This window comes from Pan paniscus, chromosome 15 (genome assembly GCF_029289425.2).
Source record: "Pan paniscus chromosome 15, NHGRI_mPanPan1-v2.0_pri, whole genome shotgun sequence".
Taxonomy (NCBI): Eukaryota; Metazoa; Chordata; class Mammalia; order Primates; family Hominidae; genus Pan; species Pan paniscus.
In genome coordinates, this window is record NC_073264.2 from 39,123,764 (window position 1) to 39,146,380 (window position 22,617).

At 36.7% G+C, this 22,617-nt stretch overlaps 1 protein-coding gene across 1 annotated transcript in view; it reads left to right on the plus strand.

Moving 5' to 3' along the window:
- The window catches only part of TTC6 (tetratricopeptide repeat domain 6), a 233,531-nt gene that overhangs the window by 192,307 nt on the left and 18,607 nt on the right, over positions 1–22,617 (plus strand). Inside the window, exons 22-28 of the mRNA XM_055097529.2 lie at positions 2,319–2,453; positions 3,986–4,135; positions 4,944–5,084; positions 6,363–6,476; positions 9,945–10,064; positions 15,207–15,280; positions 21,384–21,594. Coding sequence (XP_054953504.1) covers positions 2,319–2,453; positions 3,986–4,135; positions 4,944–5,084; positions 6,363–6,476; positions 9,945–10,064; positions 15,207–15,280; positions 21,384–21,594 — 945 coding nt within the window. The remainder of the gene's footprint in view (positions 1–2,318; positions 2,454–3,985; positions 4,136–4,943; positions 5,085–6,362; positions 6,477–9,944; positions 10,065–15,206; positions 15,281–21,383; positions 21,595–22,617) is intronic.

Here is a 22,617-nt window from a genome sequence, read left to right on the forward strand (position 1 = left end):
TATGTACCCTGGTACTTAAAATTAAAAAAAAAAAAAAAATGAAACTGGGGCTGTCAGTCCTGGAGTCTCAAGGAAATGAAGGCTGCCAACAACATGAATGAGCTTGGAAGCTAATTCTCCCAGCCAAGTTTCCAGAGGAGAATGTAGCTCAACCGACACATTGATAGCAGCTTTGTAGGACCCGGAGCAGAGGGCCCAGTTAAGCCATGCCCAATCTCCTGACCTGTGGAAACTGTGAGATGATAAATGCATGTTACTATCATTTGCTAAATGTGTGGTAATTTGACCTGTAGCGATAGAAAAATGAATCCACCTCTGGTTTGGAATCAAGCACTCTTGCTAGCTTCATTGACTTTCTTTTTTCTCTTTTTTTTTTTTTTGAGATGGAGTCTTGCTCAGTCACCCAGCTGGAGTGCAGTGGCGCAATCTCAGCTCACTGCAACCTCTGCCTCCTGGGTTCAAGCAATTCTCCTGCCTCAGCCTCCTGACTAGCTGGGATTATAGGCATGTACCACTATGCCCAGCTAATTTTTGTGTTTTTAGTAGAGATGGGGTTTCACCATGTTGGCCAGGCTGGTCTTGAACTCCTGACCTTAGGCGATCCACTTGCCTCTGCCTCCCAAAGTGCTGGAATTACAGGTGTAAGCCACTGTGCCCAGCCTTCATTGACTTTCTTATTGCAGATTCTGTGATCATTACTCAGTATGGATCATGTCTACTTTTTTGTTCACATTTGGAGATTTTCGTCTCTGTATTATTTGAGGACTGCTTTTTAATATTTGCTTTAATCTCCTCCTCCCAGCCTGTCCTCTGTGACTCTAGCTGGATACCTGATGTCACCATCAGCTACCCTCTTCCACCCAATCAATAGTGATGTTTTCTTGGTTCTACTTTCTAGATATTTCTCAAATCCACTTTCTTTATTTCTGTGGTTATTATCCTGGTTTGGAGCATATAGTTTAAAAAAATTTTTTGAATTATATAGCTGCATTGTTGTACTCTTCCAAGCTTTTATCCACACAGCAGCCACAGTACTTTCTGCAGACTATAAAGATGACTTATCTGTAAGCCCCTGCAGATGTCCCTCAGATGACACCGTGGAGTAGTGAAAGAGAGAGAGTTGGAGGAAGCAGGAGGAAGTGAAGATATGTTCATTTTAATTTAAATGGGTTGGAAGGCTGGAGTAGACAAGTTTTTATGGGCTCAAGGAGTCAGTGAAGGGGCAGAAATCCAAAGGAGAAAGGAAGTAACAGGCTGCTCAGGTGAGGCAGGAGAAGATGGGGTCAAGGACAGCTTTTGAGGAGTTAGCTCTGCAAGGAATGAGAAAGAAAGCAATTCAAAGACAGGAGAGAAAAAGGTGAAAGTGAATGAAGATATAGATTCATCAAAAAGTAGAAAGGGGGTAAATTGAGACAGTAATCCACTTTTTCTAGGCAAGGTCATGTGCTGAGAGTGAGGACAGAAGGAGGGATGTTGGGTGGCTTGCAAACATATAGAGCTAATGCTCAATAGAAGCCATAAAGGACACTTAGCATATCCAAGTGAAACCTCATTGTTTCTTTAGCAATTTAAGACAATTAAGAAGATGGTATAACCAGTAACAAGTATTTGTCTTTCTATATACAGATATACAGTGGGTAGTTAAGTATTAAATGGCATTTCTATCTTTTTCATTAATGAGACATTTGACTTTTTCATTTAATGAGACTTTTTCATTCATGAAACTTTTGACTATTTTGAACTTTTTCATTAATGAGAGTTTGAACATTTTCATTAATGAGACTTTTGACTCTTTTGAATAAATAAATGGTTGAGTTTTGGAGGTAGTTTATTTTTTTGGTGCCAATAAAACCCTATTAGGAGGACAGCAGGACACAATAAAAATTGATTAAAATTATGTCAGATATTATCAGTGGAGATCTTTTACTACCTGGTAGCTTCTCAGTATTCCATTCAGAGAAATTATTAGGAAATTGTCAATAAACTTGTTCATAAATTTAAGCCTGACTTAAGCTTGTGTATATAGCCTTTAGAATTCAGAAATTTTAGTTCCAAAAATCCATGTCCATAAGCCTGCTTAAGTACTGGCTTGTAGGATAGGCACCTGGGTGGGACTCATGAGGGTAAGACTTCTGAACTGGGTTCTCTTCTTGTAGTGTACTGACAAGACCTGTAACTTCACCAGGTCTGTTTGTCCCCAGATAAAGTAAGAGTAGAGGTGTGTGCTCTGTGCTCCTTTTAACATATAAGGCTGTAACGTTAAATCAATAGTGGAAAGAAACATTTCTTGCCCCCTCCCTGCTTTTTTATCATTATAGGAAGCTGTGGAAGTGCTTAAGAAGGCTTTGGATGCCATTTCTCATTCTGATAAAGGACCAGATGCCACAGCAATTTCAGCAGACTGTCTGTATAACTTGGGTCTTTGTTACATGGAGGAAGGCAATTTACAAATGGTATTTCGTGTATTTAGGAATATAGATTATTTGTGATTTTAGAGACTGGTTGCTTGTATGCAATTCTGTTTCTGAAGGCCACCTATACAGTGGGCAACCGGTCCAAAGCTGCTTATGAAGCTTGGCTTGTTATAGTCAATCTGCACCCTGCAACACCTAGGACATTGTTTTATTTAATCAACATGTTTTATTTGATGCTTGTTTGTCAACAATATTCTAAAGATTAATATGCGTTTCCCACCAGAACAATAAATCTAACTGCAGGAAATTATTACAGTAAAATAATTTTATCACAGTAGTATGAATTCACTTATTAAATTTTAAGTATTTTAAGTGCTTTAACATAATGTAGAATAAATGGAAAAGATTAGGGCTTTCTGGCTTTTGTTATTGATCATTGAACAATTCAAATCAGATTGAAACTGGTTGTTAAGATGGCCAGATTTACTGAAAAACAGTTGATTCAATTATTACATATTTATCCAGTCTTTGGTGATTTTAGGCAATTCTTTACTTCAGACTTGTCACTGATATGACAAATATGTAAAATAATTGATACTATCCAATGGCTAACGTTGGATATTCTACAACTCTATCTCAAGACACACACACACACACACACACAAACACACACACATCATTCTAATTCTTATGTTCGTGGGGTGGACATTGTTTTAAACTGGTATTGGTATAAATGAAAAAAGAGGTGCACTTGATTAGTTGTTCTATTAAGAAATGCCAGTAAATATGAGACAAATTACAAATATTTTACATGTTTTTAGTCCTTTTGAACAACCAGAGCAAACTCAGCTTTGCTTTAAAATGCGGGGAAAAATTTTAGAGTTCTATTGTTCTGAAGTGTTTTTTTGTTTGTTTGTTTGCTTGTTTTTTGAGATGGAGTCTCGCTCTGTCGCCAGGCTGGAGTGCAGTGGCGCGATCTCGGCTCACTGCAACCTCTGCCTCCCAGTTTCAAGCGATTCTCCTGCCTCAGCCTCCCGAGTAGCTGGGATTACAGGCTCACGCCACCGCACCTGGCTAATTTTTGTAGTTTTTAGTAGAGATGGAGTTTCACCATGTTGGCCAGGATGGTCTTCATCTTTTCACCTCATGATCCGCCCGCCTTGGTCTCCCAAAGTGCTGGGATTGCAGGAATGAGCCACCACGCCTGGCCTGTTCTGAAGTTTTATAATGATGCATTTGCTGGATCCTAATGAAAAATAAATGTGCTGGTTGTGATTTCTTTGAAGCAATGAAATCTGAAGAATAATTAAAATTATACCACCTGAAATATTGTAATCTAACAATATGGATTATGTAGACCTAGTCTGCCTTTAATTATAATAATCAACCCTACTTGTTTCTAAATATTAGTTTTGTTTGTTCCATGAGGTCCATTAGGAGAAATGTATTTAAAATAATCCAAAAATAGAGTGAAACTTTTCAACAATAATTATATACTGTAATTCGTTAACATTTTAAAACAATATATTATATCACTAAATGGTTTGCATTTTGACAATATGCTCCTGTAGGCTTTTGATTCTTTTACAAAAGCTGTGAAAGCAAATCCAGATTTTGCAGAAAGCTTTTATCAGCGAGGGCTTTGTAAAGTGAAACTCCACAAGGATAGCTCGATTCTGGATTTTAATCGTGCAATTACCCTCAATCCAAAACATTACCAGGTATTTAAACAGATGTTTTTAGTGAGTTGGAAAGTGTTAAGTTTGGTAAAACTATTAAATCTTTTATGTGCCATTGTGACTAATTACCAACAATCAGTTTCTTATACCTACTTTTCACTTAACTTTATTTTCATAATCCAAATAGCTGTATTTCTCCTTAAACTAAAAGTATTATTTCCATCAGTGATATTCTGATATATATAAACGTATCTGTGAATGTGATATATGTAAATATTAATGTGGCTATTAATAATTTAAAGTTTATGTACTCATTAATTTTACTTACTTTTTGATGTTACATAGATTCCTGCCTTTTAATAGACTATACAGGCAACACAAAATTCAGTAGGTGAAGCTTGATTGCATCTTGATTTTAGGAATCTGTGAAATTTGATTCTGGTCTAAATGTTAAATTATTTTAGGAAATTTCTATAAGTTATCTTGGATATATAATGGCAGTGTGGTTATGTACGAGAATGTCTTTTTTTCACAGGAGATGCATACTGGAGGACTTGGGGTAAAGTATTACCATATCTACAACTTGTTTTCCAATAGTGCAGAAAAAAATAGATAAATATGGCAAAATGTTAATAATTATTAACCCCAGGTGATAGGTATTTATCATTCTTTCAATTATTCTGTGTCCTTTGAAATTTTTTTCTAATAAAAGAAAAATTTTAAAAAGACTATATTTTAATACCCTTTTTGGGAGGCATAGATTTGTTCCAAGTATCATATATTTTGGTAGAATTGGTGCTTTTACTAAAGCATCCATTCCTGCTTTCTCTCTCTCTCTCTCTCTGAATAGGCATATTTAAGCCGAGTAGCATTCTATGGTTTAAAAGGCAGGTATTCCAAAGCAATCTTGAATTGTAACAAGGCTATTAAAATTTACCCTGAAAGCGTACGTGCCTATCTCTACAGAGGAGTTCTGAAATACTACAACAAGGTAGGGCCATTTACTGCCTGGTTTACCAAAATTTTAGGGTGGGCGGATTCTCTTATGCTAGGCAGGGGACTCACTTACTTTTTTTCTACGTGGTTGGGAATCACTATGATATGAAGGGCAGAACTACATAGAAAACTTTACACTTTCCCAATTCATATTTTTTTCACAAAATAATGGTATTTATTTTTGACATTTACATTTTAAATAACATTTATTATTTATTTTTATTAAGAATGTAGCATATATTCATTGTAGACAATTTGGAAAAATATGGAAGGGAATAAAGGATTATTATCTCACCATCAATGATAATTCCTGGGTGCATTTAGCATATTTGTATTCAGTCTTTTATTTTCCTCATAATATATGATATATATATTCCAAAATTTGGACTATGCTACTTATATAACTTGTGTGGTGCCCTGCTTTTTACACTTAATCTTTGAAGGTAATATTTTGCTGACTGCATAATATTCCACGATAATTTATTTTAAATTACTTTATTGTTGAACTTTTTGATTGTTTTTAAAATTTTTACTATTATTACTATTTAAAATAATATAGTTACATACAACTGAGAACAAAATTACTGCTTGGGTTTATGATTGGTTCTTAAACAGAAGTTACTGGGTTAAAAGGTGTGAGTGGCACCATTGATGTGTGATACTGCACTGAATACTTTATTTCTCTCTACTTTTCTTTTCTGATCTTTCTTTGTAGCTATTTTATATGAAATATTTTGCAAATAATACCTTAAAGCAAAGGTAAGACCTTGCATTATGTGTTAATTCTATGAAAATTACTATCTATAGAAATGGGTGATATAAGATATCAGAGAAGAATCAAAGAGGGAGCAAAAGAGAACGTGGGTAGAAAACATGACGATTATGTGATATGATAGTCAGAGTGACAGAAGCAAGCAAGCACTGGTGAATGTTTGCTGCATTAATATGGGTGGCTTTATTTTATTTTACCTAGAAGTATGATTTTCTCCTTGCCATATACCAACATTGGTAATAAAATATTTGCCTAAATTAAAGTTGTTGATATATTTAATTTTGTTTGCAGGTAAGAGAAACTATAATGATAATTTCTACCAGGAGATTTTCTTAATTAACTCTGTGAAAGATTAGCTTCAATGTCTTAATTTCACAGATGATACAAAGAATGGTTAAATGAGTGTTTCAAAAACTCTGATAGAAACAAGAATTTATTTTATGATTAAATTTCAGTCCATTATGATTTTCCTTTCTCACATAATTACTTTTTTCTTTTTAGACTTATAAGCTAGCAATTACAGATTTAACTACAGCTATCAGCATGGACAAAAATAGTTATATAGCATTTTATAACAGAGCATTATGTTACACCAAGATAAGGGAACTTCAAATGGTAAGATGACCATTTTAGTAAACAATGTGTTTAAAGTGTTTAATAAATAACATGCATTTAATAGCTTGTTGATTTCAATCAATAAATATTTAATAAACAATATGTTAAAGCATTTGTAAACTCGTTTAAGGCATTTATAAAGTATTTTCTTATTACTTCTGCTACAATTTTCAAAAGGAATTCCTAGGAAATACACACATATAAAACTTAAGAAACCAAAGAACCATTTCAAAGAATATTTAATTTCTTTGTTGGTGCTCACCAAATTTTCTTATATAATTTCTGAAAGAAGTCAAATGAAAAATTAAGTTGATAATGCTTATAGAAGCATTTAAAGGCATTTATAAATTAAATACATTACATAATTATCAATTGAATAAATGTTTCTACCATATGCAGAATTTTTTTTTTTTTTTTTTTTTTTTTTGAGACGGAGTCTCACTCTGTTGCCCAGGCTGGAGTGCAGTGGCATGATCTCGGCTCACTGCAACCTCTGCCTCCCGGGTTCACGCCATTCTCCCGCCTCAGCCTCCTAAGTAGCTGGGACTACAGGCACCCCCAACCATGCCCTGCTAATTTTTTGTATTTTTAGTAGAGACAGGGTTTCACCATGTTAGCCAGAATGGTCTCAATCTCCTGACCTCGTGATCCGCCTGCCTTGGCCTCCCAAAGTGCAGAATTTTTAAAGCAGTAGCAATCACTAGCAATATTGTGGTTTCAAAATTTTAATATTAGCTATAGCAGTTTGTGTAGGCATTCTTTTGTTTGGTCCTCAGACCACACATGTAGCAGGGAGGATGGAGTGATGGTTTTCAGCTCCAGGGACCAGTGACCAGGTTTGGCCTATATTTTGAAGGCCTGTGGGCTGCAGCAAACCTTTTTTTCCATTTGTCTTGATCCAGCATCTACCTGTGCAAACTCTTGTTTATATTTTGTAATCTTACCTACTCTCTTCTGTCTTGTCGGTTTGGTCCCTTTTCAATGAGGATTCCTCACTGGGGAGCAGCTAGTCTTGTGGTCTTTCAGTGTAGTGTCCCATCCTCTTTCTCTGTTACTTGTCTCCCTCTCCTTATTCCTGCCCATGTCCATAGTAAATGACGCATTCTTTTAAAAGGCTAGGTCACATTCCCGCTGTTCTGTGTTCACACGCTCTCCATTCTGTGAAACGTGGACAGTGAAATCTGTTTAAAACATTTAGTAATTTAGAAATGTACAAGCTTTAGAAGGGAAGTTGAGAAACATTGTCTCTACCTGAGAGGATGTAAAATTCCTGGTAACCAGATTATCAGGTTTCCTCCAGAAATGTTGATAAATGAATAGCTAATTTTTAACAAGGGGATTGTTAAGATGCTAGGAGCTGATTGAAAGATCATTTATTAGAGTGACCTGCACAACAGGGGCCTTTGAGGATTCCCTCCCCAACCCCATTCCTGCCGGAAAGGTAACCCTGAATAGGAAAACAATGGGCTGGGGCGAGGAGGGAACACCCATTGTTTTGTTATCTTAGATATGCGAAAGAGCCAGTGCCCTGTTAATTAAGAAAATGCAAAACTACCTAAATCAAGTACAACTGAATTACGATAATAAAATATTGGTGATTTCAGAGCTGCCAGGATTCTGAAGCATTTCATCCAATCTGCTCACTTTACAGATGAGGAAATGGAAGTAGGGAGAGGTTTGAAAACCCATCCAAGTCGCACAGAGAGAGTTAGTGACCTGTACTGGTGTCCACACATTTGTTTGCTTCTGGGTTAACAGTGTTTAGGTGGCTTTGTAAAACCGTCTGACCTCCAGCATGTGGACTGGATGTCATTAAGCAGTGTGTCCTCCTCCCTTGCTGTCTCCCTCCACCTGTTTCTCAGCATTCCTGCCATCCCTAGCCTGAGAAAAACCAAGTAACTTTCTGCAGAAAATGCACTTAGGCATTCTCACAAGATATAGTTTCATAAAAACTAAGGGAAGATCAATTCTGGTTCTAACACTTTATATTAATAAAAATACTGAACAGTTACCACTTATTTAGGGCTTATTGTGTGACAGGAACTGAGCTAAATGCTTCACTGACATACAATCAAAATATTTTTAAGCAGATCCTTACAACAATATGATGAATTTTTAACACCCCAATTTTGCAGATGAGGAAGCTAAGGCTTAGTGTTAAGTGATTTTCTCCAAATCAAGGGGCTAGTAATGATAACAGAGGCATGGCACAAATCCAGGAGAGGCCAAGGCCCTGACCCCTCCTCTTAATCAAAACCTGTGTGCTCCCATCCCTACCCCTTACCCTCGTTGACCTTTACGAAATCTTATTTCCCAGTTTTTATTTCCTCCTGTATTGCAGATTCAGCTGCTTAGTGGATCTCCAAGGCATCATACTGGTTTCACATAATGTGACTTAGTAAAAGAAAAATGTTAGACAATTTGTGGCTAATATTCTAGGTTTGGTTTTTTCTTTTTTGACTAATACTACTGATTTTTTTATAGTCCTGGCAATTTTTATTTTTAATTATGCCACAACATACCTATAGGATCTTTAATTGCACATTTTTTAAAGACACTTGAGCACACAACATTAGGAAACACCAGAGGAGGGCAAATGAGCAAATATAAAATGCTCTTTGTCATTTTCAGTTGGCAGATGCTACAGGCATAATAAGATTTAGCCCTTTTCTGATCAGACCATATGGCTCTTTTGGACAGAATGTTCAGTAGGAAAATGATTTAAGAGATTCAGCTCCAACCCAAGTTTAGGATGCTTCTAGTACCTGGTACAGAGTAGAAACCAGTAAAATCTTGTTTAGTCAGTGAATGTAAAAAAACCCAAAAAGGTAAAAGTAATGGAGAAGGGTCTGAGTTGATTCTGATTACACTATGTGTCTTTTAAAAAATGAATATATTTATCAAAATATTTTGAGGTAGCTTTCCTACAAGTGCTTATTTGTTAGTTTTAAGATCTATTTTCATTGATTCATGATTTTTTCATTGGATACAAATTTATTGAATGCATGCTGTGTGCAGGCTTGATTCTTGTTACTGGGCTTAAAACAGTGAACAAAATGGATAAGCTCTGGCCTCACAGAGCTTAGGAAAACAATACAACACTAAAAAGAAATTACATTTTTAATGGTAATCACAGCAACAGTCATTTGATGAAACTACCGAGTCGAGGCAGAATGCTAAGTCCCTCCCTTCCAGCCTGTACACCAGTGAAAATGTATAGGGTGACTTGTAGGTAAAACATGAAATGCAAGCACAGTGTGCACTGCTTATTGGAAAGTATCAAGGTCCATCATACATTTTACCTAAGGGTACCCTTTAAATCTAACATATGATTATTTTGGCCATAAATTATAAAACAAATTGAAGAACTAACCATTGGGTCCTAGTTTGGACATAAATACATTTGTCCATAGCCAATGAATTCAGGCTCTAAAAAGTTGAATCTATGTTACAAATGATTATTTTTAGGCATTAACAGATTATGGAATTGTGCTGCTTCTTGATGCTACAGAAACTGTAAAACTAAATACCTTCCTTAATCGTGGACTCATCTATGTAGAACTAGACCAGTATGGCTTTGCACTAGAGGTAAGCCTTCCTGTTGTGTAACCCACTTGATTTTGCACATTGACTTCTGAGAACTAGTGAACAAGATTTTATTATTATCAACTGGCAATATTAATGAGTGGTAGCTCAACTTTAGCAAGAATTCTATTAAAATACTTGAAATGACTAATAGGCTCTTTGAAAAAAATGTATATTTTTGCTTTGTTTGGATTACAGATAAACAGCCAATACATTTTTAAACATTTCTAATTTGATCAAGACCATCACTTCTCTTAAGGGAGTACAGACAAAACTCAAGTTACTTAGTAAATAAAATGATTCCTGTAACGTGTACTCTGCTGTTTAGTGGTAACTTTCTCAAAATTTTCCTCTTTTCCCTTTGCAAATATAGCAAAATAAATCTGTTTCAAACAGGGCAGGAAATAGTTACTCAGAATGGGCTACTGGTAACAGGCTTTAAAGTGAGTGGTGACAGGCATTCAGAATCATACTAGAAAAAAGTATAGGCAAGGTTTTCAAAAGAAACAGGTAGTTTAAAATGTATTTCATTAAAGAATTATTAAATAAAATTCATCATTGTCATTTTTAACTTTTTATTTTTATTGTCTGTTTGTAACTCTTGGATTAAGAAACAGAAGGTAAAAATTAAATAGCAATTTGAGATATATAGTTAAATAATAACAGTTTTGCTTCTTTGTTTCTGAGGAACTGCAACATAACATTATAGAGTGGAGTGCATCCTGTTCTTTTCACCTCCCAAGATTATTATTTTTCTATTTCTGGAGTCATTTGTTTGAGATTCTGTCCAAATAATCATTTACCTTTGAGGAAGTTTACACTATGAATAAATGTAATCCCAATGTTTGAATACCTTTAAGCTTTTTGATATATTAAAAATATTTTTGAGCTGTATCACTAGGTATACCCTCAGGTAGATGGAAGTAAAGAACCTCCCTGTTTGTAGTAGGCAAGAAAACGAATGGGCAACAGTGTTTAGGTGGAGAGAGTGAGATAGTGGAGGTGGGGAACAAGGGACTGCAGCTGTTAGAGAATTAAATGCAAGGCCCATGATATTCTCTGAATAAAGATTTATTTAGTACTAAGCAACCACTAAACAACTATTGCACAGTTGCTACACACCGGGTCCTCAACAATGCTGCCCAATTTATAATTGTAACTTACAGAGGAAGAAACTGGTATTCAAAAGAGTTTAAATAAGGTCTTTCCACAGTAAGTACTGGGGTAAGATCTGAACTCAGAACTCACTCGATTCCAAATTCTGTCTTCTTTCAGGCAAAGCGCTGGCGTTAATATATGGAGATAAATGAGACAGAGTTCCAGTCTTTGAGGAGCTGATGGTCTAGGGAGAGTCATTCTTGTCCCCTCTTTCCTCACACCCCACATCTGACCCATTAGCAAGTCCAGTCAGCTCTACCACTAAAGCATATTTTGAATTAAATCATTTCTCATAATTGCCACTGCTATCTTCCTTTCAACCAGTAAGAACTGGGGCAAGAGCAGAACTCAGGTTTCAGAACTGAATCATCTCTCTCCTGGACTACTGTAGTAGCTTCCCAACTGGCTTAAGGTTCCACTCTTGCCCCTCTACATGCTATTCTCTAAACAGATGCTAGAGAAATCTCTTAAAAATATAAAGTAGATCAAGTTATTCCTTTGCTCAAAACCCTCTGATGGCTTCCCATCACACTTAGAATAAAATCTGAACTCTTGACTGTGGCCGAGCAAGACCTTACTTGATATGACTGCTGCTCACCTCTGATCTCATTGTCAAACATTCTCTTCTCTCCACTAGTCATGCCACCCTGGCCTTTTCTTATTCCTTGGAAATGCTGGGCTCCCTTGCTGCCCCAGGCCCTTTACACGAGCGAGTCCCTATGCATACAGCACTCTTCCTCCTGATCTGTGTATGATTCATGCCCTTGTTTCATTTAGGTTTCTGCTGAAATGTGACCTCTCCAGTCAAAAAGGTAGAAAATAAACTAAAATGGAATATAAAAAAATATTAAAAGAATCCCAAATAAGTCTAGGAAGGGGAAGCAGAGGAACAGAAATGGAGGAAACCAGCAGAAAAGAAATAATAAAATAGTAGACCAAAATCCAGCCACACCAGTAGTTATATTAAATGGAAATAGTCAAAATACAACAATGAAAATCATGATAATGTCCGATTGGAATTTTGTAAAAGTGCCAACTATATTTTGGCAACCAAAAACACATTTTAAATATAGTGATATAGATAGGTAACAACAAAAAGCTGGAAAAGATATACCACAGAAACAAATTGAAAGCAAAAAATTCAATTTTTCTCTATGTGAAGTTAAAAAATTAAAACAACTAAAAAAAGATGTGGGCAGGGGAAGAAGCAATGAAATATATAAGACTGAGTAATTAGAGGTCTGCATGAAAAACCAAGAGAAAGCAGAATCTTTAAAAACAGTTTTAGTGGGAAAGATTGATTAACAGAGAAGCTGACTAGCTTGAGTGCTGAAAACATTAGTTAGTTGAGAGCTGTATGCCCTTCATAGGAACACTTTGTTCAGGAAGCATTTTGACTGGGCTTGTTTGTGAAGTTAATGGCTAAGTTAACCAGAAGTTAATGGGTTAAGAACATTTGTTTTCCTCTTTTCCCTCTTGAAAACCTACCAAGATAATAGTAAAGGAATAAAAAAAGATATAATGCTGCAAGGTTACAGATAGTAGAGGAGAGATGTTCAGGCACCTCAAACTGCCATTCTCGATCTAAATGCCTCAAACTTAAATATAAATGGGTAGCCAAGGATCAAAGCTTAAGGGAAATGAAATAGAGACTAAAACAAACAAACAAACAAACAAGTAATCATAAGTGTATAGCAGTGGTCCCCAACCTTTTTGGTACCAGGGACCAGTTTCATGGAAGATAATTTTTTCAGGGGATTCAGGCGGCAGGGTGGCGGGGTGATGGTTTCGGGATGAAACTGTTCCACCTCCAATCATGGGGCATTAGATTCTCATAAGGGGCACATAACCTAGATCCTCACATGCACAGTTCACAATAGGGTTTGCACTCCTATGAGAATCCAGTGCTGCTGCTGATCTGACAGGAGGCACAGCTCAGGCAGTAATGCTTACCTGTGGCTCACCTCCTGCTGTGATTGAGATGTAAGACTGAGATGGAGATTGAGATTGAGATGTAGATCTACATCTCATATACCAGGGGTCCCCAACCCCTGGTATATAGAGCTGATGGGAGAAGGGGAGGCATGTGAAGTGGTAGTGTGAGACAGCTAAATTCTATTCTATGTGGTACACATTAGTGGCTGTGTGGTTTGTTATTTATCATCCTTATATTAGAGAGATAAATAATGCAGAAGAGAAAAATTATAATATTAAATAACAGTGGCTAACTTTATTCTAAGTAATGCTAATAGTCATCTTTTATGTCTATTGTTGATAATTACTGCCTAATTACCATGTAGTATAATAATGATTATATATAGAGAGTCAAGTTCACTTTTGAAAGTTTCATCTGATTACAAAACTAAATTTATTTTAGCCTTTTAAGTTACATGGTCATCCTTGAAACTTCCAAAATTAATGGGAATGTTTGTAATAAAGCTCACTTACACTTGTAAGTTTGCCTTAATTTTATCAAAAAAAAAATCCTACTAGAGAGATGTCTGGAAGCATTTTATTAGATTATATTTGATCAGATAATAATTTAAAAAATTTTCTTCCAAATAGTTCCATTTGGTGTCAAATATGCTTCTTGAATCAATGTGGGGTGTCCACATCTACAGATTGGTCTGTGACTAATACTGCGTCCTCCAGCAGGATCTCTGAGTGCTCAGATTAACCTTAATACTCCCTCTTCCACCCCCAATAATAGCAGAAAATTTATCCTACCCTTCAAAGACAGCCTCTTCCCTCTGACATAGCCAGGGAGGGTTTGTGGAAGGGAGGAGGAGGGGGAGGGAGAGAGAGAGTGTGGGCTTTGATTAGCTCCTTTCTGGCTGGGTAGTGTCCTTTGGGGCTGCAGATTTCTGCTGTCTGGCTTCTAGGAAGGAAGCCTGGAGGGATTTCCTTTTGCCACTCCACAGAAGAGTGTAATATTCCCCACTGCTCTGCTTGATCAAGTGAAATCACAACAAATACTTTCCAGGAAGATTCCTGCTGAAGCAGTCTTCTGGGGAAAAAGCAGTGCTATTTTCATTCCTTCATAGATTCAGGACTCTTTCAGAAGCCCTTCCTATATTATAGCAATCAGTAAAATCAATCTACATCTCATATATAAAACGTATGTAAATATCATGCAGTTGACATGATATAATATTTTGTTTTGCCGTTATATATTTAAATATTTTCTTAATTTAAATGTAGCGATGTTCTTATTTTACTTTAGGCCTCAAATATTTCTGTAGGACTTTGAAAAGCCATGAGCTTCAGACACTGTCCCTGGGGCCTGATAAAGGAAAGAGCTCTGGGCTACGGTGGCAGGATCTCTTGTGGACTTAGCCCTTCCAGTGCTTTGAAACAGCCTCTTCCTAGGGGCCACTGGGATCCTTCCCAGCTGACCTCCCTAACTTCGGATCTGGGGATTAGAGTTTCCATTTCTCCCTTGCAGGAGAGCTTATGGATCCTTGACAAGAGACAATTTCTCACCAGAAGTGTGGATTCCAAAGGCAGGAGCAGCCCCAGCTCATCCACACAGACCCTTTCCCCAACCTGGATGCCTGCTTGTCCTATAGTCGCATAACATCAAAGGTTCTCTCCCGGTGCATTTCCTTTTCTGTCTAGATAGAGAAGTCTCCAGAGGAGTTCACTGGGAATAAACAATAGAAAGAAAATAAATGAGATAGATACCTCATTACCCATTGCAGGTCAAAACCATAGGAAAAAATCCCCATTCTTGAGTAGAGACCAGTAGTACAAGATTCTGAGTGAGTCTACAATAATAGGTTTCCTTTGTTTCATCTGTTCTTATTTGATGTGATACTACAAGGAAAATATAAAGTTTTAGAAAGGTGTATTTTAATGCTTGTGTCACATGTATTTAGGAAGATGTATATCTTAATGCTTGTGTCATTGTGGAATCACAGAAGGAAGTTTAAGATAGCACATAAAATAATGTTGCAAAATTAACAAAAGCTCATAACATTATTTCAGGATTTTAAACAAGCTGCACTGATAAGCCGGACTAACGGGAGCCTTTGTCACGCCACTGCCATGTGCCATCACAGGTATGGAGTGCAATTGATGTCAAAGTGGAATCAAGCAGGACCATCAGACTTATCTAATTATCACCCCATAAACAAGCCAGGAGAGAATGGAAGAAACTGGGAGAAATTGTGAATGTGATAGAGTACAAAAATGGGGAGGGACACAAAGAGTTCCCTGTGTAGACACGGGGACCACACTTAGTGTTCCTCAGCACCCTTCTGCCTTCTAATAGACTGTTTTACACAAATTAGCAGGCAAATGCTTCCATCATGGCATTGGGCAGAGTTCACCTGAGCCAAGCATAGGTGCTGGGAAAGGATCGTGGCAATATGTAGAATAAAATTATGCATAGCTCGAAATATCTAAGCATAAAATAATTTATTTTGTTCGTAAAGTGGGACTATTATAAAGTCTCTTTCCTGGAAGAAAGGGTGATTTTTTAAAATTATGCATTTTTAAGATAATTTTGCATTTAAAAACATAACTAAATCTAATACTAAGTAAAAAACACCAGGAAATATCTATAAAAAACACAATACTTAAAGCAAAATCACTTCTTCCTGGGTTTATTATAAAAATAAGTTATAGAAGAAGAGATGAAAACACTTACATAAGGTTAAAATATAGAAGATAATCAGCTTAAAATATATTCTGAAATAATATTATAGTATATAGACTTTGTTAGCCATAATGTTTATGTTTCTACATATATATTTTACATCATAAAATTAACTTTTGGTAATTTTGCTTTTAAAATTATTAAGATTCAGCCTGTGAGGATTTTAATTTGTGATGAAATGTATTTGGTTAAATAATAGTTTATAGCTTTTTTTCCCCTAAGAAACAAATAATACCAGTTAATTTGGAGGATTAAGTTAGAATAGTTCCAAATTATGTAGACTGGGCTGTATAAATACCCAGTTTAGAGAGTGAAACATAGTTTGAATTATTTAGGAAATTGAAATCCTTTTCTCTTTGAGGACATATATAGTACAGCTACATTTTCCTATGAAAGTTTTTTTTTTAATTTTATGAGCAGAGTAATACCATAACTGGAACTTCTGACGGTGTCTTTGTGTTAAAAGGCCTAAACTGGTCTCAGACCTTTCATTTTGTACAGACAGCAAAACCCGGTCTTACCGTTGTCTATTTTAATCCAGCAACCTTTGTACAATCTATCTCTATTGTCATTCTTAAGAAGAGATGGAATAACGATGACTGATGTATTTATTTTGGTGGGTGGGTGAAGACCAAAAGTGTCCGAGCTTGTTGCATTCTGTTAAAACTAAAAACAGGCTCCAAAACTACTCTCTACCTCACTCCTATGTTTAGCAACCATTAGAGCCAGTAAATTTCTCTGTATGTCAGTTCACAATCTCTTTTATGAAATGTAATCACTGGGTATATACGGGAGAGCCTCCTTAAGCTGATACTGCTTTGCAATTCCAAATAACCAACTTTCATAACCCAACTAGAATCTCTATTGTTCTTTAATAAAAGTAGAATTTAAATCAACTGTAAACCTCTGAAAACTCAGAGTCCCAGTTCCGCGTGTTTCGAGTTCTAAGTTTTGCTGAATTTCACAATATGGAGTGTTTAGTGATTGGTTATATTTATTTCAGGAAAAATATTTTTTGCTTTTCTAGGTGAGCTATAACAACCTTATACCACAGATGCATGGACTGTAACTATGGGGATTCATTCCTGATGTGTCTTACAGTAGGGAAAGTAAACATTTTCTCATTAGGAAAAATTCTTTAAATACATAAATTTTTAAATTTTAAGGCTTTGATCTTTGATCTCGTGGGGTTGCAGACTTTTGAAGTATCCTTTGTATATCTCTGGTTCTCACTCTTGTGGTTGCTAGGAGACAACATTCCTTAGGCTTGAATATCCTACTTGTTGCCCAATTTAGTCACCACGAGTGTTATGGTAGAATTAATTTTTAGAACTGAGAATGCCACTTTCATATTTCAAAAAATAATATCATAGAGGGAGATTACTCAGAGTTATATATCCTATCTACTTTTTACTTCAGCACATTTATTTTACTATTCTTACATATTGGGGCATAAAATATTTTTTAGTCTTTAACTCTTCAAGCCAGATTCTTTAGTTTGGGAGGGGATTTGTGATTTATTTGTACAACTCAGTAGGGCACATCTGGTCACGTATGTGATTAATTTGGAAAATGCAGTGGGCCTTTGTGTCTGTGGCCTAGTGGACAAGCTCAGCACATGATCCCTTGTTCACAGAACGTTGTAAGTAGAATCATGCACCTCCAGTAAGTGATCATATTGCTCTAGATTTATGCGAACACATTTTATTTTAGAAAAACTCATTTAACATACTTTTACACTTGTGGTAACTGATGCTTAACAATTTATATCTCATTGAACGTGTAACCTGACAAGAACGTAGATATTCTGCCACATTTTCCCATTGGCTAACTGTCATGCAGTTACTTAACAAGGGCTTCAACCTGTAGGACACTGTGACAGACACATATTCAGAGATGAAATTACTGTTTCTACAGTGGCATCTGCTCATTTTTTTTCTTCCTGGTCTATTGGTGCAGGAGGCTGGGAAGCCTCTGATTTTCAGCACTTTCACCTCCCTGGACTTGATTTTAGTCACTATCGGCTTTGAGGAGCTTGCTAGCTGTCTTTCAAGATCTCTTTTCAGCTTTAAGATTTAGTGATCATTTACTGGGTCTGAACAGACTAGCTGCTCATTAAACATTAGTGCTGATAACTTGATGGGTACAGAAAAATAGCTTCAATCACTGCCATTTGGTAATTCACAACTTATATGACGTGGTGAGCTTCAGTTCGCTGCCTCATTTTTCTAATTGGTTAGGCTATACAGAAGGCAAGATTGTATTTCATAAACCATATATTAGAATATGTACTCACAAAGGATTTTTAATTTCACTGGGTAAGAGGGGCCAGGGTGTATGATGCAATTTGGATGTCAATATTACTAGGGGCATTTCAATGAATTTGGTGGAGAATATGAGAGAAGGGGATTTCCCTGGAAATGTCCATTGACATGGTCACCATAGGTATGCATCATAAGTAAATGCTTCACTACCCACAGATAGAAATACTAAACACAACAAAACCTGTCAACTAAATGCATTTTACACAGAATGACTATTATACCTGATAAGGAATTATTGTTATACTATAGTGAGAAGGCACTTGGAAAGGCAAAGTGGTCTTCTTCTTCTTCTTCTTCCTTCTCCTCCTTCTTCTCCTCCTTCTCCTCCTTCTTCTCCTCCTCCTTCTCCTCCTTCTTCTCCTTCTTCTCCTCCTCCTTCTTCTCCTCCTTCTCCTCCTTCTTCTCCTCCTCCTCTTCCTCTTCATCCTCTTCCTCTTCCTCTTGCTCTTCTTCTTCTTCTTCCTCTTCTTCTTCTTCTTCTTCTTCCTTCTTCTTTCTTTTTTCCTTTCTTTTTTTTTTGAGATGGAGTCTTACTCTGTTGCCCAGGCTGGAGTACAATGGCATGATCTCGGCTCACTGCAACCTTTGCCTCCTGGGTTCAAGCAATTCTCATGACTCAGCCTCCTAAGTAGCTGGGACTACAGGTGCATACTACCATGCCTGGCTAGTTTTTTGTACTTTTAGTAGAGAAGGGGTTTCACCATGTTGGCCAAGCTTGTCTTGAACTCCTGACCTCAGGTGATCCACCTGTCCTGGCCTCCCAAAGTGCTGGGATGACAGACATGAGCTACTGTGCCCGGCCTGACTTTTACTTCTTAAATAGTGCCAATTATCAGGAAAGAGAGCACAATTTCATCGTATACTACTTGAGGAAAGTGACCTTGTGTTGTCTGAGTAACTCAAAAGGCAGCATCTGATTCCCATATGTGGATGTTAACCTTTGCTTGCTTGTAACATCAGAAGCAAGCTTTCTTAATGCTTCACTGTGGATTGTTGTGTGATCTTCTAGAAGAACACCTGTTGCACCACATTTGGGAAAACATGGAGCAAGTATTGCATGTACCTGTTATTTTTCATGGCCTGGACAAGCATTAAAAAAATACTGTATCACATTGTGAGAAACTGAATTGCCTTTCAGTTTCAAAATGAATTCTTTCTCAAACCTTCTGAACACATCAAGGAGAATGTCTCAGCTAAGAGCTAGTCTTTTTTTTTTTTTTTTTTTTTTTTGAGATGGAGTTTCGCTTTTGTTGCCCAGGCTGGAGTGCAGTGGCATGATCTCAGCTCACTGCAACCTCCGCCTTCCAGTTTCAAGTGATTCTCCTGTCTTAGCCTCCCGAGTAGCTGGGACTACAGGGGCCTGCCACCACGCTTGGCTAATTTTTGTATTTTCAGTAGAGACGGGGTGTCACCATGTTGGCCAGGCTGGTCTGGAACTCCTGACCTCGTGATCCACCCACCTCAGCCTCCCAAAGTGCTGTGATTACAGGCGTGAGCCACCGTGCCCGGCCAGAGCTAATCTTTAAAAACTTTGTTTGTAATCAATGGTGCAGCACTCAGGCTGTGTTCTGCAGAATAAAGTATCCAGCTCCAAGCTTATCATTTTAGCTTATTATTTTATTTATGGCATGAGAGAATTTTTCAACTTATGGTATTTAAATTAATTTGCTTTTAAAAATAAATTTAGTTAAGTAAAAAAAGTAAGTTGACTTAAAAGAAAATATTTAGTAAATGATAGTGTAGGTGGAACCTGGGGCAACTTTCATGAAGGAAGGGGTAGTTTGGGAATCACTGGTTTAAGAGATACTCTTGAGTAACCTCTAGAAGATGATAATTTCTGTAACAGTTTATCCTGGGTTCCATGTATTTTATAAAGGAAAAATGGGCAAAGTAGTGATACATCTTATTAAAATTTGAAACCTGTTTGAGAAGTAATGAAGGGAATGAAAGGAAGATATAATCTTTATTGGGTGAAGGTTTCTGTGCTAGGTGTTCTTCACATGTTCTTATCTGATCCTCATAACAACCTTGAAAAATTAATATTAATTTGCAAGTTCAGGCTCAAATCTAAACTCCAAGACTTTCTTCTGGCTACCTTGTTGAGATACCAGCTCACTGGTTCTTGTGCACCAGCCACAGGTATATAATAGGTGCAGAATGTGTGGTAGAGGTGGCTGTGTGGAAAAGCATGGATTTTGGAGTAAGGCTTACGTGAATCTCAGATATTTTCTCTGTGCAAACATAGTATGGTAGTTACTGTGCCATTACCTGTGTGCAAACTTTTCTGTGCCATAATTTTCCTTTCATATGTAAAATGTAGATAATTATAACTAGCTTACAGAATTGTTGGAAGTATTAAAGGAAATACCATATGTTAAGTATTTAGCACAGTACCTGGTAAGTAAACACTGCTAGTTGCTAGTATCCTTATTCCATTCCATTTTCAAAAATCCTAGACTCTCTCCATGTTAATTGAAACTAAATATTATTATTAGATATGCATATGAAATGGAGAAGTGACTTTATATGCCCATGAACAAACATTTGATGCCTTTAACAGCCTTAACCTCCACCACAAGAGAGTAATTAGGGAGGATAGAGAGAGTTATCATTTAGCCAAATACATTCACAAGTTGATAAATAAAATGCATTTTACTTTTTTCTCTCCCCTCCTCTCCTGGTGTCCACAGTGAAATGGCCTGCCTTTATAGGAGATCTGATGTAAGGACTCCCATGTGATGAAAATCTGGCTGTTTTCATTGTATAAGGAAATATTAAATACATATAAATAAGTTTAATCTAATTTTGAAAGTACATTTCATCAATAGTAGCATATGTTTTTCTATACTGGTAATTGATACCTGTTAAAAACAGATTTAAGAATGCCATGTGGACTTTAATAACTTGAGAAAGATCCAGAATATCATCCCATCACATTCTGCTATGAAAGTGACCCTTTCTTGCCATCTTTCCTTTTACCAAAATCTTCAAAGGACCTGTCACACTTCCTTAGGTCATATGGACTTATGTGCCTACCTCCTACAATGGATAATAGAAATGGAGATTTTTTAATGAGTCAATTCAAATCTTTATGGAAAAGTCAGTTATAGGAAAACATTGTATATGTCACCAGAATGCATCAGCTCACCAGAAGGCATCAATATTTTTATTTATTTGCAGAATTAATGAGTTTGAAGAAGCTGTCAATTTCTTTACCTGGGCTCTTAAAATTAACCCATGTTTTCTGGATGCTTATGTTGGACGGGGAAATTCTTACATGGAATACGGTCATGATGAAGCCACCAAGCAAGCACAGAAAGACTTTCTGAAAGCACTGCATATTAATCCAGCATACATAAAAGCCAGAATTAGTTTTGGCTATAATTTGCAGGTAATATAGCAACATTTTGAGCATTAAAAGCATGTTTTGGGGAGAGAGAATATATTTGGCTCTTTCCTGGCAATGGGAGTATATGTTATTTCTTTGGTTATGAACATTTACCTTTTCTTTACTTTTAGGTTCCAGAGTAGCAGTGGGAGCAGGGGTTTAGTTAGTTATAGAGAGACTGCCTGGATCTGGATCAGCCTGGGGAGCTGGTAGGCTGGTTAGATGAAAGTCTTTTGAACCTGAGCTTCCTTTATGTCTGCACCCCTCCCTACCTTCCTCCTCACTTACAAACAAGTTTTAAAATTTGCCTGATGAAGTTCATCTATAAGAACCTGGGTAACATTTATTTTACTAGCTTATATACCTAGGCCCCACAGGTTTTGTCCTGTTGCATTAGTGAAAAGCTAAAGGGAAGAAAATTAGCCATTACTGGATCACAGTAGAAATTTGCAAAGTCCATTTAAAGAGAGGGATTTCCAAGGCAGCTAGAGCTGACTGCAATCCAGTGAAATGTGTTAAGATCATCATCATTCATTGCATTCAACAGACATTGACTGAGCACTAAATGTAGAACGGAAACTGCTCTAGGCCTAGGGATATAGCAATGAACAAGATTATACTTCCTTCTTCTTGCAGAGTTTACTACCCAGTGGAGAGATAGGCATCGAACAATTAATCGTATGAATAATTGATTATAATCATGATAAGTGCAACAAAGGAAAAGGATGAGTTTTAGTATAACTTGTAGAAAAATAACCTAGCTTTGTTTGAGAGGTGAGAGAAAGTTTTTTGAGAAATTAACAATGTTGAAGTGTGAAAGCAGGGGCTGTGGCTAGGTTACAGTGTTCCGTAAAGTGGAACCAGCCCATCAGAAAGTCTTGTAAGAAAGAGACAAGAGGGCCCAAGTGAATGGAATGTTATGGGCAAAGGGAGCAGGGCATGAGATGAGGCTGGAGTTAAAGGCCTTATGGTCCAGTTAAAAATGTGAATTGCATTAATAGGAGAAGTGACATCAAATTTGCATTT